This window comes from Calidris pugnax, unplaced genomic scaffold (genome assembly GCF_001431845.1).
Source record: "Calidris pugnax isolate Ruff unplaced genomic scaffold, ASM143184v1 scaffold7, whole genome shotgun sequence".
Lineage (NCBI taxonomy): Eukaryota > Metazoa > Chordata > Aves > Charadriiformes > Scolopacidae > Calidris > Calidris pugnax.
In genome coordinates, this window is record NW_015090762.1 from 373,764 (window position 1) to 401,007 (window position 27,244).

The following is a 27,244-nucleotide window of genomic DNA, read 5'->3' on the forward strand; positions in this document are numbered from 1 at the left end:
CACTGTAAGAAAACAAAGTTCTAAAAATGGTTTGAAAAATCTGTAAGTGTTTATGGAGCTGGGCTCTGCTGGGAGCACCCTAGACTTCTGCCCGAGGAGAGCTCTGAGGGGTAGGGGGCTGTCTTCTAGTCTTTTTCACAGAGAAGTGACTTAAAATCACATCTTTTGTGCAGGCCCTTGGCCTGTTGTCCTTTCAGAGCTGCCTCCTTGCCTTAATTAGTGAGGACTCTGTCACCACTGGCCTTACTGAGCCTCGGGGGATGCTGGTCTGCACCCCTCAGTCTGCTGGGCTGGGAAGGGGGATGGCCTGTAGCTAAAGCTCAGCCAGAACCCGGGGATGTGGGTCTCTTTCCTGGCTGTTTCCCTGCCTTCTGGCTCTTCAAGTGGCCCGAGGGCAGAACCCTACAAGTCTCCTCGGTCAAAGGGGAGCTGCTGGGAAGGGAGAGGAGTCGCTGAGCTCCAGGAGGAGCCTTCAGTGGGAGGGGAAGGAGCAATTCTCTTCCCAGCAACTTTACAGTTAATTACTCCTGGCTCTCGGGTGGCTGGAGGAAGATCTGGCTGAGTGACTCCTGCTCTTTCCCAGCCCAGAGGCCATCTCTCCCTCCTCCCATATTTTCCACTAATAAGGAGGGATTTTAGGCGACGGATGAGGCAGAGCAAATTAGAGCTAATGAAAGAAGCTTTATTAGGTTCGCAAATAGGTGTCAGGAGTAAAACATTTACTCAAAGAGGACTTAAAAACAACATTGTGCTTGTGGGGTTGGTTGGGTTTTTTTGAGCAAAAAGACAACTACAAGTTTCCTGGTCTCAGCTGTGCTTTTACAGAGCTGCTGAAGAGGTTTAAGCTTTTTTTGGGATCATCTCCCAGCGTGGGACTGGCTCTGGCTGCAGTGCCCGCAGCTTCACGCCGTGCTGAGCAGGTGATGGGGAGTTGCAGCTTCTTGGAAGCAAGATCTAAAGATGAATACTGTGGGAGACTGGCTAGCTGAGAAGGGGCAGCTAGTCCAGCAAGAGCTTAATAATCACCATATTCAGCTTATCTAGCTCCCAATAACTGCAAGGCCTTGAAGTTGTTCTTCTGGCCTTGAAGGCAGCTGTGGTCCAACAACAGAATGTCTGTGATAAGGTAAGCATGTAGCTGTAAGAAAGGAATTTTGGGCAGATCTGTCTTTTTAGAACTAACCAATAATGAGCTCTCATTTTGCAATATGTATGAGCTAATTATGAGTGTGCATAAAAGAATGGTAGTGTGTCTAAATAAACGAAGCTTGCTGATCACTCATATTGAATGCTCATGTCTTCCCTCCGTTGCAACAGAATATGGTGTCAGGACAGGGGAGGTGGCACTGGACGGGCTGGCGGGGAATAAATGAAGCCATGAGCCTGGAGAAGAGGAGCCGAAGGGGAGCAGAGTTAGTTACCCCCGGCAGGTGATTTCCGACAGCACATTTGGGGGAAGCTGGTAAATGTAACTCCCTTTTTCCTACGCCTTGTCATGAGGGGCTTCGGGCAAAGAGAGATCTCGTCCTCGGAGCACTCAGGACTCATTATATTTGTGCAACAAATAACGTGGTGCTGAAAACAGCCCCAGCACAACAGCGTTTGGCAGTGGCACTTGTCACACACAGCCCCCAGCCCTACCCTCTGCCTAAATCCCGGCAGCGCCCTCCCTGCCTCCGGAGCTGACACCGGGGCGCTCCTCCTGCAGCCCTGGGCGTACCCCGGGATGGCAGCTCTCAGGCCACACACCCACCCCCACTGTCCCCAGCACCTTCCCCTGCTCTGCTTTAGAGGGCTGGACTAGAAAACACAGTGTGGTGGTGAGGAGATGGCACTCAGAGCTCATTAACCAAGCAAAGCCTAATTGTTTACCTGTAAGTTCATCTCCCCGATGAGGACGTTCGGGCAAAGAGAAATCTCGTCCTCGGAGCATCAGGACTCATTATATTTGCGCAACAAATAATGTGGTGCTGAAAACAGCCCCAGCACAACAGTGTTTGGCAGTGGCACTTGTCACACACAGCCCCCAGCCCTACCCTCTGCCTAAATCCCGGCAGCGCCCTCCCTGCCTCCGGAGCTGACACCGGGGCGCTCCTCCTGCAGCCCTGGGCGTACCCCGGGATGGCAGCTCTCAGGCCACACACCCACCCCCGCTGTCCCCAGCACCTTCCCCTGCTCTGCTTTAGAGAGCTGGACTAGAAAACACAGTGTGGTGGTGAGGAGATGGCACTCAGAGCTCATTAACCAAGCAAAGCCTAATTGTTTACCTGTAAGTTCATCTCCCCGATGAGGACGGCACTCCAAAAACGTGCTAATGCTCCGTGACAACAGCAACTGGAAGAGTTTTACCCCCAGCTGCTGGCGGAGGCTCCAGGCTTGCCCAGGCACGGTGCAGCAGCCATCGCCGCGGCCTTTGAGGCACCTTACGTTCCACCGTGACGGCGCTGACTGGTGTCTCTCCCTCTCCTTCCTGCGAACAGGTTCCACAGTGAGGGCACTGACTGGTGTCTCTCCCTCTCCTTCCTGCGTCTCCCTGCCTCCCTAACAAAAGGCAGCCCTCAGGAGAAGTCCTTTCAGCAGCTACAACCCGCTGTTTACCATTAGCTCCCAGCCTTCCCGACAGCAAACAGGAGGATGAGGACAGCTCTGCTCCTCGGAGTGTGACAAGTGGTTATTGAGGAGGCAGCTCCCCAGGGAGGCCCCGATCCCGCGGCCTTCAACTCCGATTTCCTCACCACTGTCATCGTGCTAAGGAAGCCTCCATCCCCATTTTCAAGTATCTTTAAGCTTCCCTGGCTGTGGCTGGATCTCATTACACTAAACCAACACACAAAGCAGCAGCTGAATTTCACTGCCTGCAGAGAGAGCACGTTAAAAGGCTCCGTGAGGTTCCTCCAACTTAAAAATCAATATGAGCCGAAAACACCAACTAAAAGGTTCAAATCATTTATTTGCACATTCTTTTTTTTTTTTTTTTTTTCCACACGCCTCACTCAAGGGACAGGAATTTATGGTAAGGTCTTGTCCACCTGAACTCCTGGGTGTCCCTTGGCAGTGGGAACAGCCTGAGCGTTTTCCCCCATCGCCCTTCAAGCTGTCCTTTGGGATAAGGCATTTTGGCGGCGCAGGAAGCCGCGAGGGCTGGACGAGGGCTGGTCCAGGGAGCCTTTTGCCCTCAGAGCTGCCCTCTGCACGGCCTGGAAACCCGCTGGAGTTGCGGAGAGGGCGCAAGGAGCCAGTACGAAAATAAAATTCTCAGAATTACAAATAGTACAAAAAGGAAAGGAGCGGCTGGTGCAGCCTGTCCGAGGCATCCCGGAGCCGTGCAGCTCTGTACATTGAAAAGCAGTCAGGGGCTGCGTGGGGGGCAGCTCCTTCCCTTCAACAACAGCCCTCCCACGGGGCGTGCGACTCCGCGGGGGCTGAAATGCCAGGTCTTGAATCCCAACATCCAGTGCCCCGAGCGGAGGGAGCGCCAAGGGAACGGAGCACGACTGCCACCTCCCAAAGCAGAGGGCCAGGGATGATGCACCACCAGCGCCGAGCGTCTCTCAGGAGGGAATCATGCCTTTATTCCGCTTCCTGTCAGCCATGGCTCGTCGGTTATGGTTGGCTCTTGTGCTTTTGTTTGCTTCCTTCTTCCTCCGCTCCTGCACCGTTTCCCGGTTCTGCCCGTGGCCCTTCACGTTCCCAACAACAGCAGAGCTGTCGTGCTTGTACCTGGAGCAGAGAGGAGAAGGCCATCAGGAGCAGCACACTGCACACTCAGGGGACAAAACACACCCATCCCGAGAAACAAGTGGATGTGAGGAGCTCAGCCCCCAGCTGCACCCAGCTCTGCAGGGCTGAGCATCAGCATCGGCCACACAGTGACCGCGTCCTTCTACACACCAAATCTGTCAGCTAAAGCCAGCCATTAAACTGTCCTGCAATCCCTGTGGGAGCTGTTCCAGCTCCGGGAAGCTTTTCCAGCTCTGGGAAGCTGTTCTCTCCAAGATGGGGTTCTGCTGCTTGTTGTGCCCACCCATGTGATGGGACAGAACGACCAGCAGCAAAGTAAAAGTTGGGTGAGGAAGTGAACACCACCACAATAGTGACCGTGTCCTACAGGAATGTAAAGGAACAGGTATATCCCCTCAGCAGTTCCAGTCAACAGCAAAATATCTGCTAACTGCAGAGCCCGGGCTTCACCCCCCAGAGGGAAACACTTCACAGAATCACAGAATCACAGAATCTTCTAGGTTGGAAGGGACCTCAAAGATCATCTTGTCCAACCATCAACCTAACTGACAAAAATAGACACCCACACAACAAACAAGGAGCATCATCACTAAACCAGACCTCCCAGCACTACATCAACCCGTCTTTTGAACACCTCCAGGGATGGGGCCTCAACCACCTCCCTGGGCAGCCCATTCCAAGGGCTGAGAACCCTTTCAGTGAAAAATTTTTTCCTAATATCCAGCCTGAACCTCCCCTGGTGTAACTTGAGGCCATTTCCTCTCGTCCTGTTGCCTGTGACTTGAGAAAAGAGACCGACCCCCACCTCTCTACACTCTCCTTTCAGGGAGTTGGAGAGAGCAATAAGGTCTCCCCTCAGCCTCCTCTTCTCCAGGCTGAATAACCCCAGCTCCCTCAGCCTCTCCTCATAAGACTTATTCTCCAGACCCCTCACCAGCTTTGTCGCCCTTCTCTGGACCCGCTCCAGCCCCTCAATGTCTTTTTTATGGTAGGTTTATGGTTTCCTTACCCCTTCCTGGCAAGGAAAGCCAGGCGCCTGGCTTCTGCTCTCTCCCGCAGCACGGCCGGGTCCTGCACAAACTGGTCCTGCCAGGGAAGGAAGGGAAGAAGTCAGCAAGCTCATCAGCATCACACAAAAGGTTAGAGCAGGAGGAGATTCTGTTGGACCGTGGAACAGAGTCAATTCCTTGTTCGTTCTCTCCCCAGCTGAGCCAGCAGGATTGGGGTCAGGGACTCTGAACACAAAACCTGACCCAGACTCCTTCCTGCATCCCACCTCTGCCAGCAACAGCATCACGTCACTGCTTCCAGGATATCCATGGCAACAGAGCATGAGTGACCCTCAAAGTGCTCTCCTGGCACAGGCTGGCTATGGACTAAAGGAGATGAAAACTCTCCACGGAGTAAGAGTCCTTGCTCGGTGTGGGCAGCCCAGGAAGCAGAGGGCAGCTGTACTGGGGGACACTTCAGAGCCCAGCAGACCACAGAAAGAGCCACTCCAAAGAGCAGCTCAGTCTCTGTGCTCCTGCTAAAAGATTCACCCTGTAAAAGGAAACCTGCTCCACATCACTCTGCCTGTGAAGCAGGTAAGACACAGGGTAAATCTTAATACAACTCCAACCACAAACTAAGTATCACCTTCGTTCTTTCCTTTTCAGCTTCCTCCTCCTCCTCCTCGTCATCCTCTTCCTCCTCCTCCTGTCCGTCCTCCTGCCCTTTAGGTCTCAAGACTTGAGGAATTGTGAACGGCCTGAGAATTCAGACACACACAGTCAGCAGTGAAGATGCACAGCCACAAATGTTTCACTGAGCAGTATCTCCCTTTCATTTTGATTCCTATCTTTAAAAAAAAAAAAAAAAAAAAAAAAAATAGAATCGACGACTTGTTTTTTTCCTAAAATGAGAAAGAAATAAGAAAGAGACCCAGTAGGTAATGACACATTTGCCACGGGCAATTAACGAACACAGATGTTCTTCACTGGGGAATGTTCACTATGAAGTTGTTACTGAAAATAGTAATAGTTGAAAAAAATAAAGGAGCCGGTCAGGAAAAACCTGAATCCTCACAAGGAATTTCTCCAAGGAAACGACTGGTTCCTCTGGGAAAAGGGGATCCAGGCTCAGCCATCAGGCATTAACGAGGAGGACGCTGTGCTTGGCTTCAGCTCCCCATTCATGGAGAGTCTGCTGTACAGAGACAAACCCCTAAAACTCACGCTCAGACAGAAACATTAATGCCCAGAGAGTGCCCTGCTCTAAAACCACTATGACTGGTCAGTGGTTATTCACGGAGCCCCAGTTCCATTGATGTGCCCCAGTTTCATACTGGGGGGAAATACTTGGGGGAAATCCAGCAGGCTTCATGAATCACCCCCAACAGCAGAGCAGCAGAGGGCCTGGAGGCAGAATTTACCACGTGACTATAGCTCTTCTTTAATATATACATACATGTGTGTGTGTGTGCTTAAATTCTATGGAATTCAGATCCACTATCCCACTGTCAAAGAAATAAACGTAAAACCAGAAAAGCCTTTGGTACTTCAAACCTATAGATGTAGTTTTCAGCAGTAACATCCACTAATTGCTCCTGCTGCCTCTCTAGGAGCAGCGAGCGCTGAGCACCTGAAAGAGGGGAAAAGACCCCAGTGCCACCGTGTAACAGGCAAACCACAAAAAGGATTTAAATTGAAGCCTCACCACGCTTTAGGAGGGAAAAAAAAAAAAAAAGGCAAAAGGAACAAATAAACCTCAAAGATGCATTTTGGTTTGAGGTTAGAAATGGTGACATCTTCACAACACATCAGAATTTAAAAGGCCACTTTCAGAAACGTTGCACCAGCTTTTAAAGCATGTTTTCTAGCTCTTATTTCTAAAATAAATAGTCTACAATCCTCATCCCAAACTAACCCTTTGCTTCCTAAAAGCTATTTGTCAGTCATTGTGGAGACTACTGCGCAGTCCATCAGGGACTGGATTCCAAGTGTCAGCACTCAGGAGGGGATTGACAAGGAGAAGTCTGGTTGGACGACCTTCCAAATTTTGAAGTTTTCTTTTGCTAAAGAGTCGTTTTACGTTGCCCAGCTACACTCCATCTCCATTATTCAGGAGAGCCCATTTGCCCCTGCTGCAGGATGGGTTTCTATAAGCAGAGGCACCGCTGAGTGCAACGTTCCAACACAACAGCAAACCCCTCTGGGATCTGTTGGTGAGTTGAGGCCACGGCCGAGTCCTGCAGACACAGAGAGCGGGAGCCGAGGCGGCGCTGCGTGCACAGCAGGGCAGCACTCCCTGCCAGCAGGAGAAGGGAGAGCCCAGTCTCCCTCCTGGCGCGTTACAGAGACAGCAGCAGCAGCAAAAAGGGTGGTTTGACGGAATCACTGAATTGCTGGAGTTGGAAGGGACCTTCTAGAGATCATCCAGTCCAACTCCCCTGCCAAAGCAGGGCTGCCCAGAGCACATCACTCAGGAGCATCCAGGTGGGGCTTGAAGATCTCCAGGGAAGGGGACTCCACACCCTCCCTGGGCAGCCTCTTCCAGGGCTCTGCCACCCTCACCCCAAAGAAGTTCTTCCTCAGATTGGAGTGGAACTTCCCATGGTCCAGCTTGTGCCCATTGCCCCTCGTCCTGTCACTGGGAACCACTGAAAAGAGTCTGGCTCCATCCTCCTTCAACCCACCCTTTAGATCCTTGGAACCATGAATAAGGTCTCTCCTCAGGCTTCTCTTCTCCAGGCTGAAAAGTCTCAGCTCTCTCAGCCTTTCCTCATCAGGAAGATGCTCCAATCCCTCCATCATCTCTGTTGCCCTTCGCTGGACTCTCTCCAGCAGTTCCCTGTCTCTCTTGAACTGGGGAGCCCAGAACTGGAGGCAGGATTCCAGTTGTGGCCTCCCCAGTGCAGAGCAGAGAGGGAGAATGACCTCCCTCCACCTCCTGGCCACACTCTTCCCTACACAGCCCAGGATCCCATTGGCCTCTTGGCCACAAGGGCACATTGCTGGCTCATGGAGAGTTTACTGTCCACCAGAACCCACAGATCCTTCTCCTCACAAGTGCAGAAGGTTTGAAACAACACACATCCTCATTGGGAAACCAAACCCCCGTGTTGAACAGGTTTGGGCTGGACAACCCCAGGTGGCCATTCCCATCAACCTCCCGGTCTCTGAAGCCCCAGCACCTACCTCCGGCTGATCAGCTCATCATCTGAGTCAGCATCATTTGCCCCCACTTGATTTCCGTCGTAAGTGTCATCGTACTCATCCTCGTAGTCCTCCTTGTAGAGCTGGGCTTCTCCTGGCTGCAGGGGCACCTCCTCCACGACCACGCTGTACTGGCTGTACCGCTCCTTCTGCTGGGCCACCAGGCGTTTGTCGTTCAGCAAACTCCGAGTGGTGTCCTTCTCCCTCCTGCGCCCCACGGCAGGGCAACGGAGAGGCAGACACACAAAAGCACTGTCAAGATCTTCTCTATAAGTTACTTTTTTTTCCTGTTAGCAAGGGGAAACTGAAGCACCAGAAGTCTCATCTCAAACTCTGCAAGTGCTACTTCAGCCTACCTACCTCTGATTTATAACAGGGCTGTTTGTCCGGCTACTAAAAAGAGCCACGCCTGGCTTGGAACAAAGTCATTTTTAAACAGAAGCCCAGCAAGATCACACAGCAGATAAGAACAAGGAATTGGAAACCAGCACTGTCATTCGAGACAGAAAGGAAGCTTTTACAGGAGGCCAAACTGCAATTATACTCAAGCCAAAATTTGGCCAAGACCCAAATAACACAAGAAGCCCCATGAATCTTGAACGGCTCCGAGACTCCAGTGTGGGAGACGGCGCTGCCAGGCCCAGAGTGCCCTCTAACACCCTGCTGCAGCATCGGCTCACTGCGGTAACACGCGCCTGCAAACCACCCACCGGGGCCGCAACGGAGTCACTGCCGCACGGACACGGGTGTTCCTGCAGCCAGGAGCCTCAGCCTCCAAACCTGAGATGCAAAACATGGATGTAGACGTGGAGAGCCAGCAAATAAAGATTAGAATAAGTACAACTAAGAGTGAAAAGAACAAACCAGAGGAGACCAGTGATTCTGATCCAATCTATGTCAAAGTGCTGCATGTACAATTTCTACAAAAATTCAGGAGGCAAGTAAATGACAGTCATTCTAAAAAAAAGAAGAGACAGTCGGGGTTGCTCAGCCAGAAGAAGAGAAGGCGCCAGGGAGACCTTGGAGCCCCTTCCAGTCCCTCAAGGGGCTTCAGGAGAGATGGGGAGGGACTCTGGATGAGGGAGGGGAGCCCGAGGAGGCGGGGGAAGGGTTTGACCCTGCAAGAGGGGAGATGGAGCTGAGCTGTGGGGAAGAACTTGTTTGGTGGGAGGGGGGTGAGAGCCTGGCCCAGGTTGCCCCGAGAAGCTGTGGCTGCCCCATCCCTGGAGGGGTTCAAGGGCAGGTTGGAGGGGGCTTGGAGCAAGCTGGTGTGGTGGGAGGTGTCCCTGCCCAGGGCAGGGGGTGGCACTGGGTGGGCTTAAAGGTCCCTTTCAACCCAAACCATCCTGTGATTCTACAATTCTGTGAAGACCAAGAAATAGAATTTTGACAGCTGTATTAAAAAGCAGGCACTGAGATGCTGTGTCTCACACTGCACAAGCATGAACTCCTTGAAGTGCCATTTTTCAGCCCAGCCGAGTAGCTGCTCACAGCAAAGCAGCAAGAGATTCCATGGTCAAGTACTCACAGGAGAACTTGCAGCCCTCAAAGCCTAGGAAGAACATGCATCAGTGATCTATTTGGCATCTGGATATTATGAGAGAAAGAAGACACAGACTGTCAGTGACTCAAGAATGGAGAGACTTATACCAGCAAGCAGGGGGGGGAAGTGACCTAAGCAGCCTGATTTTCATTAGCAATCTCAAAGCAGAGGAACATTACAGAGCACTGTGGTTTCCCTCTCTGACCTGACTCACGCTATTACACGCCTGCATTTAGCTGCAAAATGCCCTACAAAGCATGTGGTTAGTTCACACATACCTAGGCTGGGATAACATCTTCTGCTGGTGTTCAGCATGAGACTGAGCTGAGCATTTGGTAATTGTTTCCCGTTGAGCTGGTCTGATGACTGCAGAAGAGCTGCAATGAAACGTTCCGGGCACCAATTCCAGGAAAAACAGTGGGATAACTCCCCTAGTCCCACGGTGTTCAGGACATGCTCTGACTTTAAGAGGCAGACTCAGCCAGCAATTACGGCTGGACAGGCACAGGCAGGCGAGATTGCTTTTCAGGATCAGCAAAGAATCACGTCTGCGCTGGTACGTTCACTTCCTCGTGCTTGTTTCTCTCCTCACCCTGGTGTGGCTTTTTCCTTCACATCAACACTCCCTGCCCCAAACGGCTTACACTTATGGAATCACAGAGTCACAGACCTGTCTAGGTTGGAAGGGGCCTTCAAGATCATCTAGTCCAACCATCAACCTAACTGATAACCTCCTTCACATCAACAGTCCCTGCCCCAAACGGCTTACGCTTACGGAATCACAGACTCACAGAACTGTCCAGGTTGGAAGGGACCTTCAAGATCATCTAGCCCAACCATCAACCTAACTGATAACAACCATCACTAACCCATGTCTCGGATCATGTCAAGTATCGTGTCAACCCGTCTTTTAAATCCCTCCAGGGATGAGGCCTCAACCACTTCCCTGGGCAGCCCATTCCAAGGCTTCATAACCTTTTCCATGTCAAAATTGTTCCTAATCTCCAATCTGAACCTCTTCTGGTGCAACTTGAGGCCATTTCCTCTTGTCCCATCGCCTGTGACTTGGGAGAAGACACCGACCCCCCCTGGCTACACCCTCCTTTCAGGGAGTTGGAGAGAGTGAGGTCTCCCCTCAGCCTCCTCTTCTCCAGGCTGAACACCCCCAGCTCCCTCAGCCTCTCCTCACAAGACTTGTGCTCCAGACTCCTCACCAGCTTTGTGTCCCTGGGACCCAATCTCATCTGGCTCTTCAAACACTATTGCGACATCATGCCCAGGCAGAATTTGGTGAGTGAAAGATTTTAAGAAGGAGAAAATAAAATAAAGTATTGATAACAATTCGAATCCAAAGCAGATCCCAAGCTCAGCTAGGGGAGCCACATTACCCAGATTCTTGGGTAAAGACTAAGGTTTCTTGCTTGTGAAACATGGACTAAGTTGCACTTTTAGTGCTGAAAGGACACACTCTTCATATTTATAGAGTTCTGAACCTTAATTCCTAGAGAGCAATGTACTCTAGCTTATCCTTTGATTTAATTAGATATGGTCAACTTTGGGCATAGGGGTCAGCATGGCTCAGCCCAGCTAGTTACCTCCAGGTTTCAAAAACCACTCAAGACAGACATAATGTGTCTGGAGCCCTGCAGAGAGAGTGTTCTCGATGTAAGAACAACTGTTCTGAAATGAAGCTGTAGCCTGAGGGAGGCCAAGAGACACCAGGAATGGCAGCAGGAAGAGGATAATCCCAAGAGGCCAGGTAATAGAGCAGCAACAGAGGAGGCAGCTTCCTCGAGGAGCAGAGAGAAGACACGGCCTCCCCAGCAGCAGCTGGGGGGCAACGCCATGGGAACAGGGTCCCAAAACCCAGCTCAGGGATGAATTACAACCTCCAAAGCTCTGTAAGTGATCTGCAGAGGGAGCTGCTGGCAGGGTTATTTCACGCTGGCTGCACTGCGCTGTACTCGGACATTGCTCTCTGGCCTCTGCCTGCACTCTGAGCAAGACAACACGAGGAAGAGGAAGGAGAGAGATTATGCCTGGGATTTCTCTGTTATTGACACTTCAGAAGTCATTGCCTTGGCCAGAGAGAAAAGAAATATTTTTCTTGCCTAGCTGAGCCAACATAAGCCCTACAGTGCTGCTGCTGGAAAGTTGTTGGACTGGACTTTGGGACAAAAGCGGTTTTTTCCTGAGATTTTGATGCAGCTTTGCAAGCAAAACCTTAACCAGGAGCTCCCAGGGCCATGCAGCTCAATCTTTATGTTATGTGTAAATAGATACCAACATAAATATCACACTTGGCGGGTTAGAAAAAGAGGATAAAAAGAATCTGAAATAAAGCCACTGCATTTGGAGGTACAGCTGACATCACTGGGAGCCAGCAGGACCCGCCCGGAGTGGGGCACAGCCCAACACACCAAACCAGGCAGAAAGCAAAGGAAATGCCCTTCTGCAGGACGCTGACAGCAGCAGGAACAACAAAAGCAGTCTGAGCCACTGAGCATTATCAGATTTTGAAGTAGATGGATATTGAAGCTTTGCTTGGGTCTAAACCAAACTATTATTTATCCTCAGTTCGGAGTCACCATCCTGGGCTCGTAGAGACAGCTGCTTTTCAAGGGTTGTTGTTTAGGACAGGTTTAACACTAAGACCAAGAAGCAAGAGCCCGACACTAGAAATGGACTTGGCAGAGCAAACTCCAGCAGCACACAGAGGAAAACCAATTAGGAAAAACACCAACTGAAACCAACCCCCTAATAAGATTTCATTTTACTTTCCCAGAGAAACAGAAAAAACAGGTGGGAAATGTTTTTGATAGGGCCTTACTCCCTGCCAACAAATTCCTGCAGGGGTTGGAAATAAATTTGCAGGTTTGCAGGTATTTATTCCTCCTGCCAGACAGGGTTAATTAAGGGCGCACGACACTCACCGCTTGCCTTTTTGTATCCGAGAAACATCCACCGAATCCCTACTGAAAACATCAAACTCATCATTCTGGAAAACATTATAGCGAGAAGTGACCAGAGGGGTAGGGTCTGGCTTCAGCTGCCTGCGAAAAAAACAAAAGACAGAGAGAATAAAAACAAAGGTGAGCCCAGGAAAATCAAGTCCTCTCCTTCCCGAGACCTTGGTTTAGTGTTTTTCAGTCTCAGAGTCACCCAGAGCCCACCCCGCTCCTCGCGGTGCCGGCTGAGGGGGTCACAGGCTGCTGTTCCTTCAGTTCACACTACGGTACGTGCACAATCGCTACACGGCGTTGGTCTAAGATGAAAGGCAGAGTTTTCAAAGCTTCTCTTTGTGGGGAAGCTACAACAACTTACAGGAAGCAGAAAGAATATTCTTCTCTTCATTTAAGTCAAACTGTACCGCAGCGTGGAATATTCAGCCTGCCTGGTCTCAAAACAGCGACTTAGTAAAGGCAAACACTAAGTATGATGAATTACATGCTGGAAAAAAATCCAATAATTTGCTGCTCTTGATTTCAGGATATTTATCTCCCTACGGTTCCTTCTTAATTCTTTCTCAGGGCTCTAGGTTTACATTTGTTCAACTTTTAAGTCAAAAGACCATGATTTTTACATTCATTTTGCTGGCGCTGTTAGCTCAGCTGGGCATCTGAAACTGCTGCTGTGCTCACTTCTAAAATCAGCGGTGATCAAAATTCTACATTTGCTATTGAACTGGCAGTTTTGTTTGAAGATGCAAGAGGCAGGGAAAAAAACCATAAAAATCCAGCCCTATCTTCTGTAGCTGCTGGCTCTGCAGAAAAAAAACAACCCTTCCAAAATCCCACCCCACATCACTTGCGCCCCAGTCAGCAGATCGACTGTGAAAGCACGAAGATTGTCGCAAAATTAAGATTATTTTTTTTTTCACATCATTTTTCTGATAAAGATGCTTTCCGTTTTTAATGCAACAATGAGACAGTCTGCCCGTTCCTCCATGAAATGTGAACAACCAGCACATTCCCATCCTGCTGCTCGGGCAGAAACTGCTGTTGCAGCACAAACAGATGCTGCACCAGCTGCAGACAAACTAAACCGACTCCATCCCGCTGCCAGCCAGAACCCTCCGTCCCACGGAGGCCTTGTCAAAGGGTAGATAAAAATGGATCTAAATTGCCATTTCCACTCTCTCTCTCTCTGGTTTATCTTCAGTCACAAAACAGTAGCCTTTCAAATACCCAATTTGATTCCGCAGGTTGAATTTCAGCTGAATTAGTTGCTTTGAAGATGCCCTTTCCCACAGGGCAGCTGGGATTGTAACACCTACAACCCCATCCTCTGCAGCAACATAACTTTTGAAGCCAACACGTTCTACTGCCCAGCCCAGACTAAGCCCATGTCCCCGTGATGGGATTTTAACGGTTCTAATTTCAGTGTTTAATGCACAAGTATTTTTGTCCCCCCATCACAAAACACAACCCAGCACCTGCTCTACTGAAACGCTGAACAGTGAATGTTCCAGTCCTCTGCTGGGACACCACCAGGACAGAAAACTACTGGCAGATGGCAGTGAGAAGCTCTCACTGCAGCTATCTACCACAAGAAAAGGCACTGCCAACTTCTTAGAGCTCTACAACGGTCTAACCTTCATTAAGAATGATGTTAAATGATAACCCAAGAAGATAACAGCCAACCAGAAGGCACAAAAGCCACACCAGAAGCTGTCCCACACCTTTGCATTGTTCGGTCCAGTTTATCCAAATATGGCACCAGTTTGTCTTCTAGGATGTTGTTGATGACTTGCTCAGCGCTGTAACCATACTCTTCCAGGCAGGCCAGGATGAAGCCCTCGCCAAGGTCTGGCAGCAGGTCCTTCACTTGAGAGATCAGAGAGTCCAGCTCCACCCCTGACACCTTGGCAATGGGCGCAGCGGCCGCACCAGCACACTGCAGGTACAAAGAGAAGGGGGGGCGTTACTGGGAAGAGCCAGCAGCTGGGGGAAGGTGGGTACGGACATTACAAAAGGGAAAACACAGAGAAGTCAAAGACTGAAGCCAAAAGAAGAGAAATCAGGTAAGTTGCTTAAAGTACACAAGGTCTGTGACATGGGCTGGGGCACAGGACTACTTTTGTCTGTCCCAGAGTCAGCAAGGATGCTCTGGACAATCCCTTCTTCAAATAACATATGAACTGTGCACTTAAAAAATACACATGAAGCACTATTTAAATAAACCCCAGCAGCAGGAAAGCCAAGGCAAGGGGAGTCAGAAGCAACCTGCTCAGAGATTACACCGGGATTCGGGTGTAGTTTTGTTTCTCATTTCCCAAGGCACACGAGGCTGCACTGAAATCTAGCAAAGGTAAGAAATCAGAGTAAGTCTCATGTAATCCCCAAACCTGAGCAAACCCTTCCTCTCTTCATGAACGAATGAAGTAAGGACAGAAAGAGCAGAGCCCAGTCCTGTTCACACAGCTCTACTCACCTCATCCTCTGATGCATAGGCAGCCCCAAGCTCTTCCACATCCTCAGCAGTGCCCTCCTCTACGGCTGATGCTCCATTAGGTGTTGCTGGTAGTGTTGGATCTCTAACAATTTGTGCTTTTTTCCTGTCTACCCCTTCCCAGGCACTTTCCACTGCTTGGAGAATATAGGCTGTCCTGGTCTCGTCTCTAAGAGAACCGCATTAAGGACATTTCTAGATGTGCATATTCAGACCTACACAACTTTTAGCGGGTCCAAAGCCTGTGCCTACATTAACATTTCCCCCATTCTTTAATGGGAAACTTTGCATCACTCACTGCCAGCCGTGCAGCTTAACCAGAGGCAGCCACACTGGAAATGCCACCAGCGTGAAGGAATCTAAGAGCAGCCAGGTCTGCCAACCCCCCCGGTGACAGCAGAGGATACAGCGTGGAGGACGCTTGCTGAAGCAGACTGACATCATCCTCAACAGGAAACAGCTTGTCATAGTCACGGAGAAACCTGAAATTGCAGTAACAAGTTTAATCAGTGGAACTCAGGAATGAATTATCAGCAGACCTGTCACTTGCTGCCACCCGTGATGCCACTTTGACTTCCACACTGCTCAGGCAGGAACACACACACAACCTGTCACTCAACACTGAACTCCAGCGTGGGTTCCCATGTCTGATTCTGCTCCCGTTACACTGCAGCAACACTTGCCCCTGAGCCATCGGAGCCAGCTACAACACCCAGAGAAGCTGTGGCTGCCCCATCCCTGGAGGGGTTCAAGGGCAGGTTGGAGGGGGCTTGGAGCAACCTGGTGTGGTGGGAGGTGTCCCTGCCCAGGGCAGGGGGTGGCACTTGGGGGGGCTTTAAGGTCCCTTCCAACCCAAACCACTCTATGATTCTATGCTTCTACCCCTCATGGTGCTGAGACCTGTAACCCAGTGCCACATCACAGAGAAAATGTGGTTTATGACCTGCAGAGGATGGGAATGACAGCATCGTTAGGAGGATGGCATCGAACTCCCAGTTCTGCTACTTATTCACTTTGCAACTTCACCATTAGCATTTAATATCTTCCTGGCCTGCTCACCCCAGTTGAAAAGCACAGATTAGTAATAATAGCCTAACTTGTCAGAGTAGCTAATGGCTAAATTGCTGTCCTCCACTTTGACAGCCTGGATTAAAGAGAGTGAAGACTAACATTCTCCGGCGTCATGCAACATCCTCCTCACCTTTACATCAAGGTCTGCACTGCAGTCTGAAATCCTATCGCAGCGCCTCTCCCAACTAGTTAGAATGATTTCTAACTCCCAAACGCATCGTAATGCCTCCTAATAATGTCTCGGGCAATTCTGCTGTAAAGAATGGCAGAGGAAGGCAAGCTGACCCTCCCCTTGGGCCTCTTTCAGCAAGACTCACCTCCTTTCCTGAAGCACGGAAGTGAAGATCTGGAGAAATTCTTCAATAAAAGGCTGAATGTTCTCACAGCTACGGAAAAGAATGGCACAACAGAGTGAAAAACTCAGTGGCAAGTGGGACCTAACACAAGCCTACTGCAATGTCCACATTCTGCCTCACTAGCCACACTAGTCACACTCACACATCGAGGGAAAATCCCATTAGAAAATATAATTCCAACCACTTTTTGACTCTTCTGGGAGCAAAGGGTCAAATGGAAACAAGCTTCCTTTATGGCTTCTGCAAACCTTTCAGCCTAGAGCTGCATCGCAGTTAGAATTACAAGGCTTTGGAGACTGTACAAATCATAGCTCGATGCCTCAGACTTGCAATGAGCAGAAAAGGGTGTGTGGTGCTTTGGTAATTGCACTCTTATTATACGTCTCGGGATTATCCCAGTGAACCTCCCAGAAAGTACATAAGAAACACACACCAAGCAAACTCCTACTGCAGCCCTTCTCTTATAACGCCTGAACCTCCCACTGCTGCTGAGGCATCAAGCTCCACAGCCAGACAGAACGCTCTCTGCAGGACATCAGTGTTACAGAAAGGTATTTCTCCAACCACTGGACATATTTTCACAGAGGCCCCAGCTCTAGTCAAACTGGGAATGAGTTTCTAGAGCTGTCCTTTACTAGCCCTGAAGTATATATAGTCCTTAATAGTGTGGAATCTGAACACAGTACACTCTTTAGTTTGTTTATGCTGTCAATATTCCAGTGGGTACCAAAAGGCACTGCCTGGGTGAGCAAGGGTAAGGCAAGGTCACTATTGCTCCTATAGGACTGGATTTACAGCACAGACACACTGGGTTCAGGTCACAGAGGAAGTCAAGGAAGCAAACCTGGGTCTCTCATAAGAAATTGCATCAACAGACCATCCTCATCTTCAGGGACAACAATCTTCTGAGACTAAACCAGGGAAAATATTCAAGCTGAACAGGAGCCACAGACACCAGCCATCTACAAAACCCGGAACGAGTACAGGCAAAGAGAGACCAGCCCCAGGCAGCACTGGCCTTCCAGTCAAGATCCAAGTTCTTGGCTCTGTCCCCAGTCCTCAGCATGATTTTGGGTCATTTCACATCACTACATATCTCTATTTTAAAATTAGGATAGTTATACCTGCCTTCATTGTGAGATTACTCACAGAGCTATCAGTTAGCAATTTTCACAATAGCAGGGGGGCAAGAACTAGGTAAAGGCACCAGTATCTAGATTTAAATCCACTGTTTCCAGTGATCTGTAGCTCTGTATCACTCTTACTATGGTGCCTCAGTCCAGGTGTCTGCACACACACCATTAGGACTTGTAATTTAGCCATAAACTGGGGTTAGAAAGCTCTTTGCACCACGGCATTGTCCCACACCAGGGGGTCAGCACACAGCTCACCACACCAGTTCTGGACCACACAGCTTCACCTGGAACACTCCTGCTACGCAGGACAACTGACTTCTGATCTCAGCCAAAGTCTTTGGCTACAACTCCATCAAATAACTGGCTAGAACCACAGCGCCCAAGTGCCAGTACCTGCTTTCTAAGATGGGCTGCAGACACACTTGGTTTATTAGGATGTGAAAAGCTTCGATCATCTTCTTCCTGGAATGCGAAATTCTCCTCCACAAATCAGCAAAAACACTTCAGAGAGAGTAAAAAGACACTGTTAGTGTCAGCAGAAGAAATGGGAATCTTTAACACACCTTGACTGCAGGAGTTAACCCTCTAGAGGAGGGAATTCGTTATCAGCATCGTTTCTTTGCTGCAAGGACCAGAGATCAGAGCCATTTCACAGTCATTAAGGAAAATCCATGCTCTAAAGCAAGTTGGTCTCAATCACCAATTGCCCCAACAGCCAGACACGTGGTATCCCATCTGTGCCTTAAATCGAGAGCCATCTATACACAGATATCACTCATGTTATCACACTTTGTTACAATTTGAATGCACCTCCCATCGAGTTTGTTCTTAGACAGCAGTGGATGAAATCATTAGTCACCCCACTGCCCAGGAACATTTGGAATTAGAAAAGCCATCTCTTCAGAGTTCTTCGAAGCAGCATAAAAAAAGATAGAGATTCCACAGAGGTGGGCAAAGCAGCATGAAGGGAATTTTTCACTAAGCCCTGGAAGACTTTTCTTGAGAAGAAAATGCAAGATTTTCAGCCGTTTTCACCTGTTATCCTCGTAACGCCTCTTCTTAATTGCGGATTCCAGCTCAGGAATTGCCAATTCATAAAACGAAGCTAATCTGTACAGAAAGGAGCAAAAAAATAGGAACTGTCAACCAAGGTTTCAAAAGTCATCTGCTAAAAGGCAAATCAAATGGTTAATTTCATTAAATTCTCCTCACCAGCGGTACTCATTAGCATTACCCCATTTTGGTATTTGTTCCCTGAACAGAAGCAAGCAAATAGGCACTAGACAAGAGCAGCCCTCTCAGGAAACCATCAAGGTGTCTTTGAAGATGGAGGCAAAGAAACCCATCTGAGAAGCATCATGCCATTGAGCAGAACAACCCACCCAACCCAGAAAGATCCCAAACACAAATCTACAGTCTGCAAAGAGCCAAAATGCTCCAGTCCAGCCCGAAACACCCACTCCAATATCCTCACTGCCCTCTCTTGCTGTATGCTAAACACTGGATATGAAACAGGATACATTTCCAATAAAATCTTCCTGGTCTTGCTACTCAGCTCTGCTCTAGGTGGGCACTTCGATGAAGGTTCCAATATGCAGAAAGCTTAAGAGGACATTTAGTAGGACGGGGCAGGGAGGAAACAAAGACACTTAGAAATGGGTCCAGTTTCACATTGTCAGTGCCAGGCAGCCCACAGAGCCCCCCTCCTTCAGTGACACAGCACCAGGGGATGTGGAGAAATGCCCTCACAGAGCATCAGCCAGTGCTGCTGCACCAGGAGCTGGGTGTTACAACTAATGGTTTCCAGCACTCGGCACAAAAGCCAAGTCTGCTGAGCTGAGGAGCAGAGGCTCCATCAGGAACATTATGTCCATGTCTCATATTAAGAGCCAAATATGTTAAATGAGTATCCTTGAGGCAAATGGAGCAGAAGCTGGTTGATACTATTAGTCAGGGAGAGAAATTAGAAGCGCCAGCAGATCGACTCCGACTCACAGAGGTTCCAAAAAGATGACACGTAAATCAGTTTTCCCTCCCCGCACTCCAAAGACCCAGTCATTAGTCCATATTGAAAAGGAATGAAAATGTTGCTGTGGTCCCGCTGCACAGAGATGGAGACTATTTTAGCACATCTCTGACATCAACAGTAGAATTAAAAGTAAAAGACTTTCCTCCTCTGAGTAACCAAGCGTGCAAGCAGCGCCGCTTGCCAACCCAAACGGCCCCCGATCTGCTCTTCCTTCAACAACCAACTCAACGACAGCATCCAAAGAGGACACAAACCCACGTACCCCCACACAGCATTACTCAGCCTGGGGGCCATAAACCACTGCCAGCCGTAAGGCTTCAGAGGTCTGCAACACCATTGCAAACAAAAGCAAAACACAAATGTGAGCTTGTTCACACCAACAGACAAACAAACCAGAGGAAATAGAGTCAATAAATCCACTCTTCAGTCGGTGCTAAGCAAAGGCTGTTATGGAAAGTCTCTACAAGGTGATCTGGGGGCTCAACACCCCTGGAGCCAGCCTGGTAAGTGCCACTCAAGGACTCGCAGCCCCTGCAGGAACACACTGGGCTGTTCTGGTCCTTCAGACCATCCTGACTCATCGCCACCATGATCCGGAGTGGGACAGGGAATGTGTCAGCCCCGCTGTGACAGTGCTGGCTGTCACCCTCTCCCAGGCACTCCACTGCTGCCAAACCTCAATAATACTCTCTACCATAAAAAGCTGTGACAGTGCTGGGCACTCTCCCAGGCACTCTGCTGCTGCCAAACCTCAATAATACTCTCTACCATAAAACTTAGGCATGACAGCAAAGAAGAAAAGGTTTAATGGACTATCACTCCACAAGACTTGCCATTTCCCTTGCTTCGGGGAAGCAGGGAAGCTCTTTTTGTCCTCAACTCTTTCCTGCTCCTCCCTCTCCACCCTTTCCAAAGCACAGCAGGTACTGTTTACGGCTGCCTGGCTCTAGGATCTAGATAACGATGACGGTGAACATATAACAGACAAACTCTAGACATCCCCATATTCAGTCATTTACTGGGAGTCTCTGTGTTCCTGTCAGTGTGAGCCTAGCAGTCTCTAGCTGCATTAAATCTATCTACTCTTTTAATGATGAAGGCACCGGGACAAGACGCAGCAGCAAATCCCAAGACAAGCTCTGTCTGCAGCCCAACACGTACCTGTAGCAAAACTCATGTTTTTGGAAGGTCTGGCAAGCCAACGGGAAGACATCAAGAAATGCCCAGAGCGTTGTGCAAGTGTCGCATAAGTACAGCACAATATCCTTCAGCTCCTGAGAGAGAAAGAGCAACTAGTGAGAGAAAAGCCAGAGAAGCTTTCGGGTGAACACAGTATAACTCCCAAGCAGGGACACGGCACGTTCAGACCAAACCTTTTTCCTGACTGCACAAAGAAAGTCTGTTATCAGTCATAAACACGTTACACGTCACTGAGTCTAGAGGCAGAGGTGTCTCTACTAAATTTTCTGTCCTTTAAACATCTATAATGCAATCCCAACTGCTCACTCTCACGAATAGTTCTCTGAAATGATGAGAATCCTCATCAGCTGCTGGTTTGGAGCATGGCTTTGCCCTCTATACATCCTCTGCAAACACTGTGCTTCCCCAGCTGCCGGGCAGCGCTGTGCAGCAGTGACACAGGAATTGCAGGGATGGTTTCAGCAGTCCATGTCAGTGCAAGATGCTGCACTCCCAGGGTAGCTGTAACAACTCCCACATACAAACTGAATGACTAAGATGTTGTAGAAGACCGTGCTCGCTGGGATGGGGCCCGGCTTTGCACAGGACCCAGCACAAAAAAAAACCCCTCTTATTATCTAGAAGTTAAAGTACACTGCTGCTAAACAAACATTTCTGAAGAAAAGACCAATTCTGATCACTGTGAGGGTTATTTGGAGACCTGTCAGACGCTCTCCTACATTACATATAAGCTGGTTAAGCAAAAAAAGATGCCAGGTTTGAAAAGAACCCACACTACAAGGAAGTGGTCCCTGGAGGTATTTAAAAGCTGGGCAGACATGGTGCTGAGTGACACGAGTAGTTGGTGGTTTGGGCAGTGTTGGGTTAACAGCTGGACTCGATGATCTGAAAGGTCCCTTCCAACCTGGACCATTCTATGATTCTACAATGGATACAGCTGAAATGCACACGAGCAAAGCTCCTGGTGGAAAGGCTTTATCATCAAGTCACACGACAAGCAGTGAAACAATGACAAGGAACCAACCAGCTCCTGGTGGAAAGGCTTTATCACCGAGTCATACGACAAGCAGTGAAACAATGACAAGGAACCACGTGCTGTGTGAGCCACCAGTATTTGGGAACAGAATGACCCTCTGTAGTCTTACTGCTCCATGGAGTGTTCGCTCTGCGGGACTACAAACCCTGAAGGGAAGGAGCCACAGTTCTACCTGAAGGGGCATGTTCCCTGGGGTCACATTTACTCTTTCTTCCAGTTTCTGGGGCTCAGCAGACTCTCCTTCACACTGCAAGCCACACTTGTGCAAAATATTGTTGAAGACCTAGACCAAGAGAACAGAACAGTGTTAAAACAGAGAGGGGGAAGAGGTGGGACAGGCTTTATATGCAACAGGTGACTATTTCCATGCGGCTGCGTAAGATAAAAGCTGTAACAAAGCCTCGCAGGCTGCAGGAGGAAGTGCTACGCTGCACCTCTGAGACTCCACATCACTTGTGTGCAATTTAACTGCAGCATCAGTGGTGGTGCTGAGACAGGGGCTGCAGCTAACCCCAACCCTTAGCTATGCCAAAAAGCCAGCCAACACTGGGAGGCCACCCAGGATCCCCATTTGCGAGGGAGCAGTGGGATGACTGGGAGGTTAACACCACCCCCTGCTTACGGGCTAGTCCTGGAGCCTTCCTGCCCTCTCCCCTGTGGGCAGTGGGGCAGGTTTTGTGGCTTTTCTTTATAACCAAAGAATCAGGTTCTGGATTGCTAACAAACTCTGCTGTAGGACCAACTTTAAAGCAACTCCTCCACGTTTGCACCCAATGAGATTTGTCAAATCCTCCTCCCAGAGATGTGTAAATGGGGACTAAAAGTACTGACATTGCACTCATGGGGTTAACATAACTATTCTACAGGGCACGCAGGCTTCTGGACCTGCACAGGTATCGACTCCTTTCAGTGACAGTGTAAGCACATAAATAACTTTAGGGATCAGTAACGACACATCTTTGAGCTGTTACATCCGTGCACTTGAGATACGCTGGTATCACCCTGCAGTGGTTACGAAAACACCCAGTAGAGAAACCAATTGCTCTGCAGAGAAACCACTCCGATGTGGTACATCACAAAAAGCAAAGGGAATCTCCACTGTCCTCCCCAGAAATTCATTTGAAGGTTTGGTCTTGCATCCTAGAATATTTTTTCAAATGTGGTATCACCCTTGAGATTCAGCTCTAACCGTTCCTTAACACACCGAAAGAAAAATGTGGGCTTTCAAGAAGTCAAGTGACATTACAGGTGTCTTGGGATAAACGCTACTTGGGTTTTGTGCATAGGTGAGCTTTTTGAGGACATAAACGTAACATTTTCAGGGTACAAAGATGCCAAGGCACCTTGATTTCTCTCTCAGGTTAAACGTGAATCCTGCTTAACCGAGTCTGGGAAACGTATAAGCTACTTATGAAAATGAGAGCTTAGACATGGAGAGGTGCCAAATATCTTTTGTACAGTAACAATGCACAGATTTTCATTTCCTCCTGAGAACCTGCTGTGTTAACACTACCCCATTCTACTGTGTCAAGCCTTGGCTACCTCTCACCGTCTCGATTTGGTTGTTTTAAGTTTCAATGCTTCCCCTGCTTGGGGGGAGGATATAAAGAATACTTTTTGAACTGCCTAATAAAAATTCCTTGAGCTTAACTGCAGAGAAGACCAGAAGCCAAAGGAAGGTAACAGGAACTAGTCCTCAAGTAATATTAGATAAAGGTTCAAAAACGACCTGACGCACATTAGCATGAGCTAGAGAGAGACAGGAAGCATTAGCTGGTACTTTCTGCCTGCCTGCGACCACGTTTGCTCCCTTCCACCCTCTAAGCCCTGCCACATTTCCAGAGGGAATCCGAGCCGAGCAGCAGAGCCGTACCTGCAGGACGGTGGGCAGAGTTTCGTCCAGGTCACTGAAGTAACTTGGTTGCCAAGTGAAGATATTTTCTGAGAAGAGAGAGGGAAGGAGATTGTTTCCCATTAGTTCAGACATTCTTGCCAACAAGCAAATTCGCACCAGAAGATGGACTTGTGTTATTAGTGACACCCCCAGCCCCTCCAGAGACAGCTAATAACCATGTAGGACACGGGCACAGGCTTCACGTCTCCACTCGTGCACGGGGCCAACTCCTACAGAAATGGCCCATCAACTCCTCAGAGCAACCAGGGAACTGGTAATGAGATTATACTCATCACAGCAGAGCCAACAAGATGTTAGATGATTCACGCCCCAGAGACTGAATCAATGAATAATGCAAATACTATCACTAAACATTCCTAGTTCCTTTATTTGACAATCGGAGTTGACTTTTAATTACTGATAACAGTTCAGCATACACTGGAAAATGTTCTGCAGAATATTTCTTAAAAGGTAATGAGGCTTTAGTAATACCTGCTATTATATTACTAGGGCTTCATTATCTTTACAAAATACTCCCCTGAGTAATGGCACACCATAAATCCTCACCGAGTAAGCACAGAGGCTGCCTATTTTCCTGTGAATTACTGCTCAGACAGTGAAAATTAACAGAGTTCTCCAGCAAGGACAGAGCACGGGTAAGAGTTACAAGACAGGTTTCAGAAAAATTTATATCCGGAGAAGATCCTAAAGTTTATCAAGTTATGAATTACACGCCAGAACTGCTCATGCCATTCCTGTCACAACATAACACGAATAATCAGGTGAGGAAATCACTGGTCACTTGCGTGCAGCGTTATTGCGTAGCACTCCAAAGCACATGTATAATTCAAATGAGGTTTCAGACACTGAGACCCAGAATATCTAAGCTTCACATCTAAAAGAGAACTATCTGTCTTGTCATGCCTTCTTCCCACCTCCGAGGCTTGACAGAGCCACTTAGAGTGGAAGTTACTGAAAAAGGAGAAAAGGATTAAAAAAAATGCGAAAGCTTTATCTAAGCTTTTCTGCTCTGGAAATATGGCTGCATCCCCCAATCTCTAATGCTTCTCATGTTAGTAAACTTGGAAACGAGACAAAAATAACTACCAAAGAAAGGAAAAAGTTTCATTATGTGAACTGCAGATAAAGTGGGTTAGAATTGAGGAAGAAGAGCTCACTTAACCCGTGGTTGGGTTCCTTCCATCTGTGCTCAGATGGATATTAAAGATCACAGGTAAGTTCCCTTGTGAAAAGAGCACAGGATAAATACAGAAACTAAACCAATATGTTCTCTCTTTATTACACAGGTTCTAGCATCCAAGGCCGAGATGTTGCTTAACACACACTTGCCACTAAGTCTGTCTGCACAGACAGCGAAATCTAGGGATAAGCACAGCCTGAGCAACGCTCTGAAGCGCTTTGTGGTTTGAAGGCACTACATAAATCAACGTCTGCATTGAAATTTCAAGTCCTCCCACTTCATAGCCCAGCAATTACTTCATGTTGCATGTTTCACTTGGCTCCCAGCTCTGGGAACAAAAGCACTCGTATGAGCAGTTGGACTGTGCCCCATCTCCAAACCCTCCTCCCTCCCTGCCCAGGACCTGAGCTGTTTGCTCCTTCCCATCTCCAGCAGGATTTCACAAAGCCCTCACCCTCCTCTGACAGTGGCTGAGGACACACGTCACTGACACAAGGTATAACTGAGCCTTGGCTCATGCCTAACACCACGAGCCCAGCTCAGGACAGCTAAGCATTCCCTGACATAAGTGAAGTTCACAACAGAAAAGAAAAAAAAAAAAAAAAAAAACAGGACCTGAGCTGTTTGCTCCTTCCCATCTCCAGCAGGATTTCACAAAGCCCTCACCCTCCTCTGACAGTGGCTGAGGACACACGTCACTGACACAAGGTATAACTGAGCCTTGGCTCATGCCTAACACCACGAGCCCAGCTCAGGACAGCTAAGCATTCCCTGACATAAGTGAAGTTCCAAAAAAAAAAAAAAAAAAAAAAAAAAAAGAGTAATCTAATCTAAAAATTGATCTAGAAATTGTAGTTGCTACTGGACGATTCTTTCTTTTTCCAAGCAGTAACCTTGGTATAAAACCCCGTTCTAAATGCAAGAAGCTGTTCCTTGGCTGAACTAACCAATCATCTTCTGGAGCAGGAGGCCGTTTCCCTTCCCAAAAAGAACGCAGAGATCCAGAATCTTAGGGATGTCGAACAGGAAGTTATTGTATATAATTTCTCCAAAGACAGAGGGAGTGATAAAATGATCCTAGAAAGGAGAAAAAAGAAAAGCAATTTAAAGGATAATCCAAATCTTACTCTGCAAGAGGTCCAGCATTATGACATCTGTAAAATCATCTCTCACAGGTGTGTTAAAGATTTTGTTTCAGAGAAGGCAGCAACTCTGCTTACACATCTTCTGCCCAGCCCCACGCTGTCCCTGCCACTACCCCATCCACCCCACCGGCCTCGTGCCACTCACTGTAGGGCCAGGCTGTGCCACAAAATGAACCAATCGACCTAGAAGTTAAAACAAAAAGGTTCTGACAGTTCATTCAGCTGCCAGACCCGGCTCACTACGTGGCCAGGCAAAGAACTGAGCTGCCCCAGGAGTGGCTCAGCTCAGCAGCAGGAATGAGCAACCAGGCAAAAGAGCAAGTTAACTGGCACCGACACTGAAAAACTACACACGAGATTGTGGCCTGAGGTTACTGGTGCCCTGGAAGAGCAGGATCAAGGCACCAAGGACAACCGCATCAGCGACAAGTGGGAAGAAACCCCAGGAGCTGCAGCTCTGTACCCTGACTGCTGAACACCGTCAAAAAACACACGGCTCATAACACTGAAGGAATTTCTTCTAAAATCTGAAATGACAAAAACTCCATTGCTTTTGACACTGAGAGGCCAGCGAGCTAAAACGTGGATTTTCAGAAGACAAATTTGCTCATGACAGCAAATGCTTTCAATCTCAGTGAAAGGCACATTTCCCCGCTAAAGCAGAGGGACAGGGCTTTGCACTGGCTGGGCTCAATTTCCAGAACTCCTGCTGATGGCCTGCATGACAAAAGGCTATTCATTCTCTTCAAACTACTCAACTATAAAATGCTTTCAAAAGCTGTCTGCCTCACTGGAGTGGTAAGATTTAATCAGATCCTGGAATGAAAGACAGCACAGAAGTGTTGTATTCTTGCTGAAGGGGTGCCAGCATTCCTTCTACCTGTTCCCGCCCCACTCCTCCAGCTCCCACTCCAAGAACTTTCCTCCAAACGTCCTCAATGTCACCGTTGCAGGAGCCAAGAGAATCGGTACCTCAAGAAATAACACACCGTGAACATGAGGATATCAAGGGAGTGGTTGCTAAAGCACAAGATGTCTCACTCATCCTGCCCAAAGGCCTTGCGAGAATTCCATGGCTGCTGATGGGATTGTACTCACGCAATTAGGGCCGAGGATGGCTTTCAATTAGGACACCAAGAAAATAGTAATTTAGAGCAATTTCATTGTGTGTCCAAAACTTGGGGAAAGTTCAAGGAGAGACAAGTATTAGCACAGATTACGTGACACCGCATGGCACAGAGGAAG

General features: G+C 48.6%; 1 protein-coding gene across 3 annotated transcripts in view; it reads right to left on the bottom strand.

The window, feature by feature from the left end:
- Positions 1-2,942: 2,942 nt before the first annotated feature.
- Positions 2,943-27,244, bottom strand: part of ASCC2 (activating signal cointegrator 1 complex subunit 2) — a 30,803-nt gene continuing 6,501 nt past the window's right edge. For all 3 annotated transcript variants that reach the window (XM_014941704.1, XM_014941792.1, XM_014941884.1), the window contains exons 5-19: positions 25,802-25,931; positions 23,633-23,700; positions 21,932-22,042; positions 20,685-20,797; positions 18,530-18,604; positions 17,888-17,995; positions 16,320-16,388; positions 15,339-15,413; positions 14,914-15,100; positions 14,162-14,376; positions 12,414-12,533; positions 7,920-8,144; positions 5,380-5,491; positions 4,751-4,827; positions 2,943-3,720 (exon numbers count right to left, since the gene is read on the bottom strand). In XM_014941704.1, coding sequence (XP_014797190.1) covers positions 3,552-3,720; positions 4,751-4,827; positions 5,380-5,491; positions 7,920-8,144; positions 12,414-12,533; positions 14,162-14,376; positions 14,914-15,100; positions 15,339-15,413; positions 16,320-16,388; positions 17,888-17,995; positions 18,530-18,604; positions 20,685-20,797; positions 21,932-22,042; positions 23,633-23,700; positions 25,802-25,931 — 1,854 coding nt within the window. In that variant the 3' untranslated portion in view covers positions 2,943-3,551. The remainder of the gene's footprint in view (positions 3,721-4,750; positions 4,828-5,379; positions 5,492-7,919; positions 8,145-12,413; positions 12,534-14,161; positions 14,377-14,913; positions 15,101-15,338; positions 15,414-16,319; positions 16,389-17,887; positions 17,996-18,529; positions 18,605-20,684; positions 20,798-21,931; positions 22,043-23,632; positions 23,701-25,801; positions 25,932-27,244) is intronic.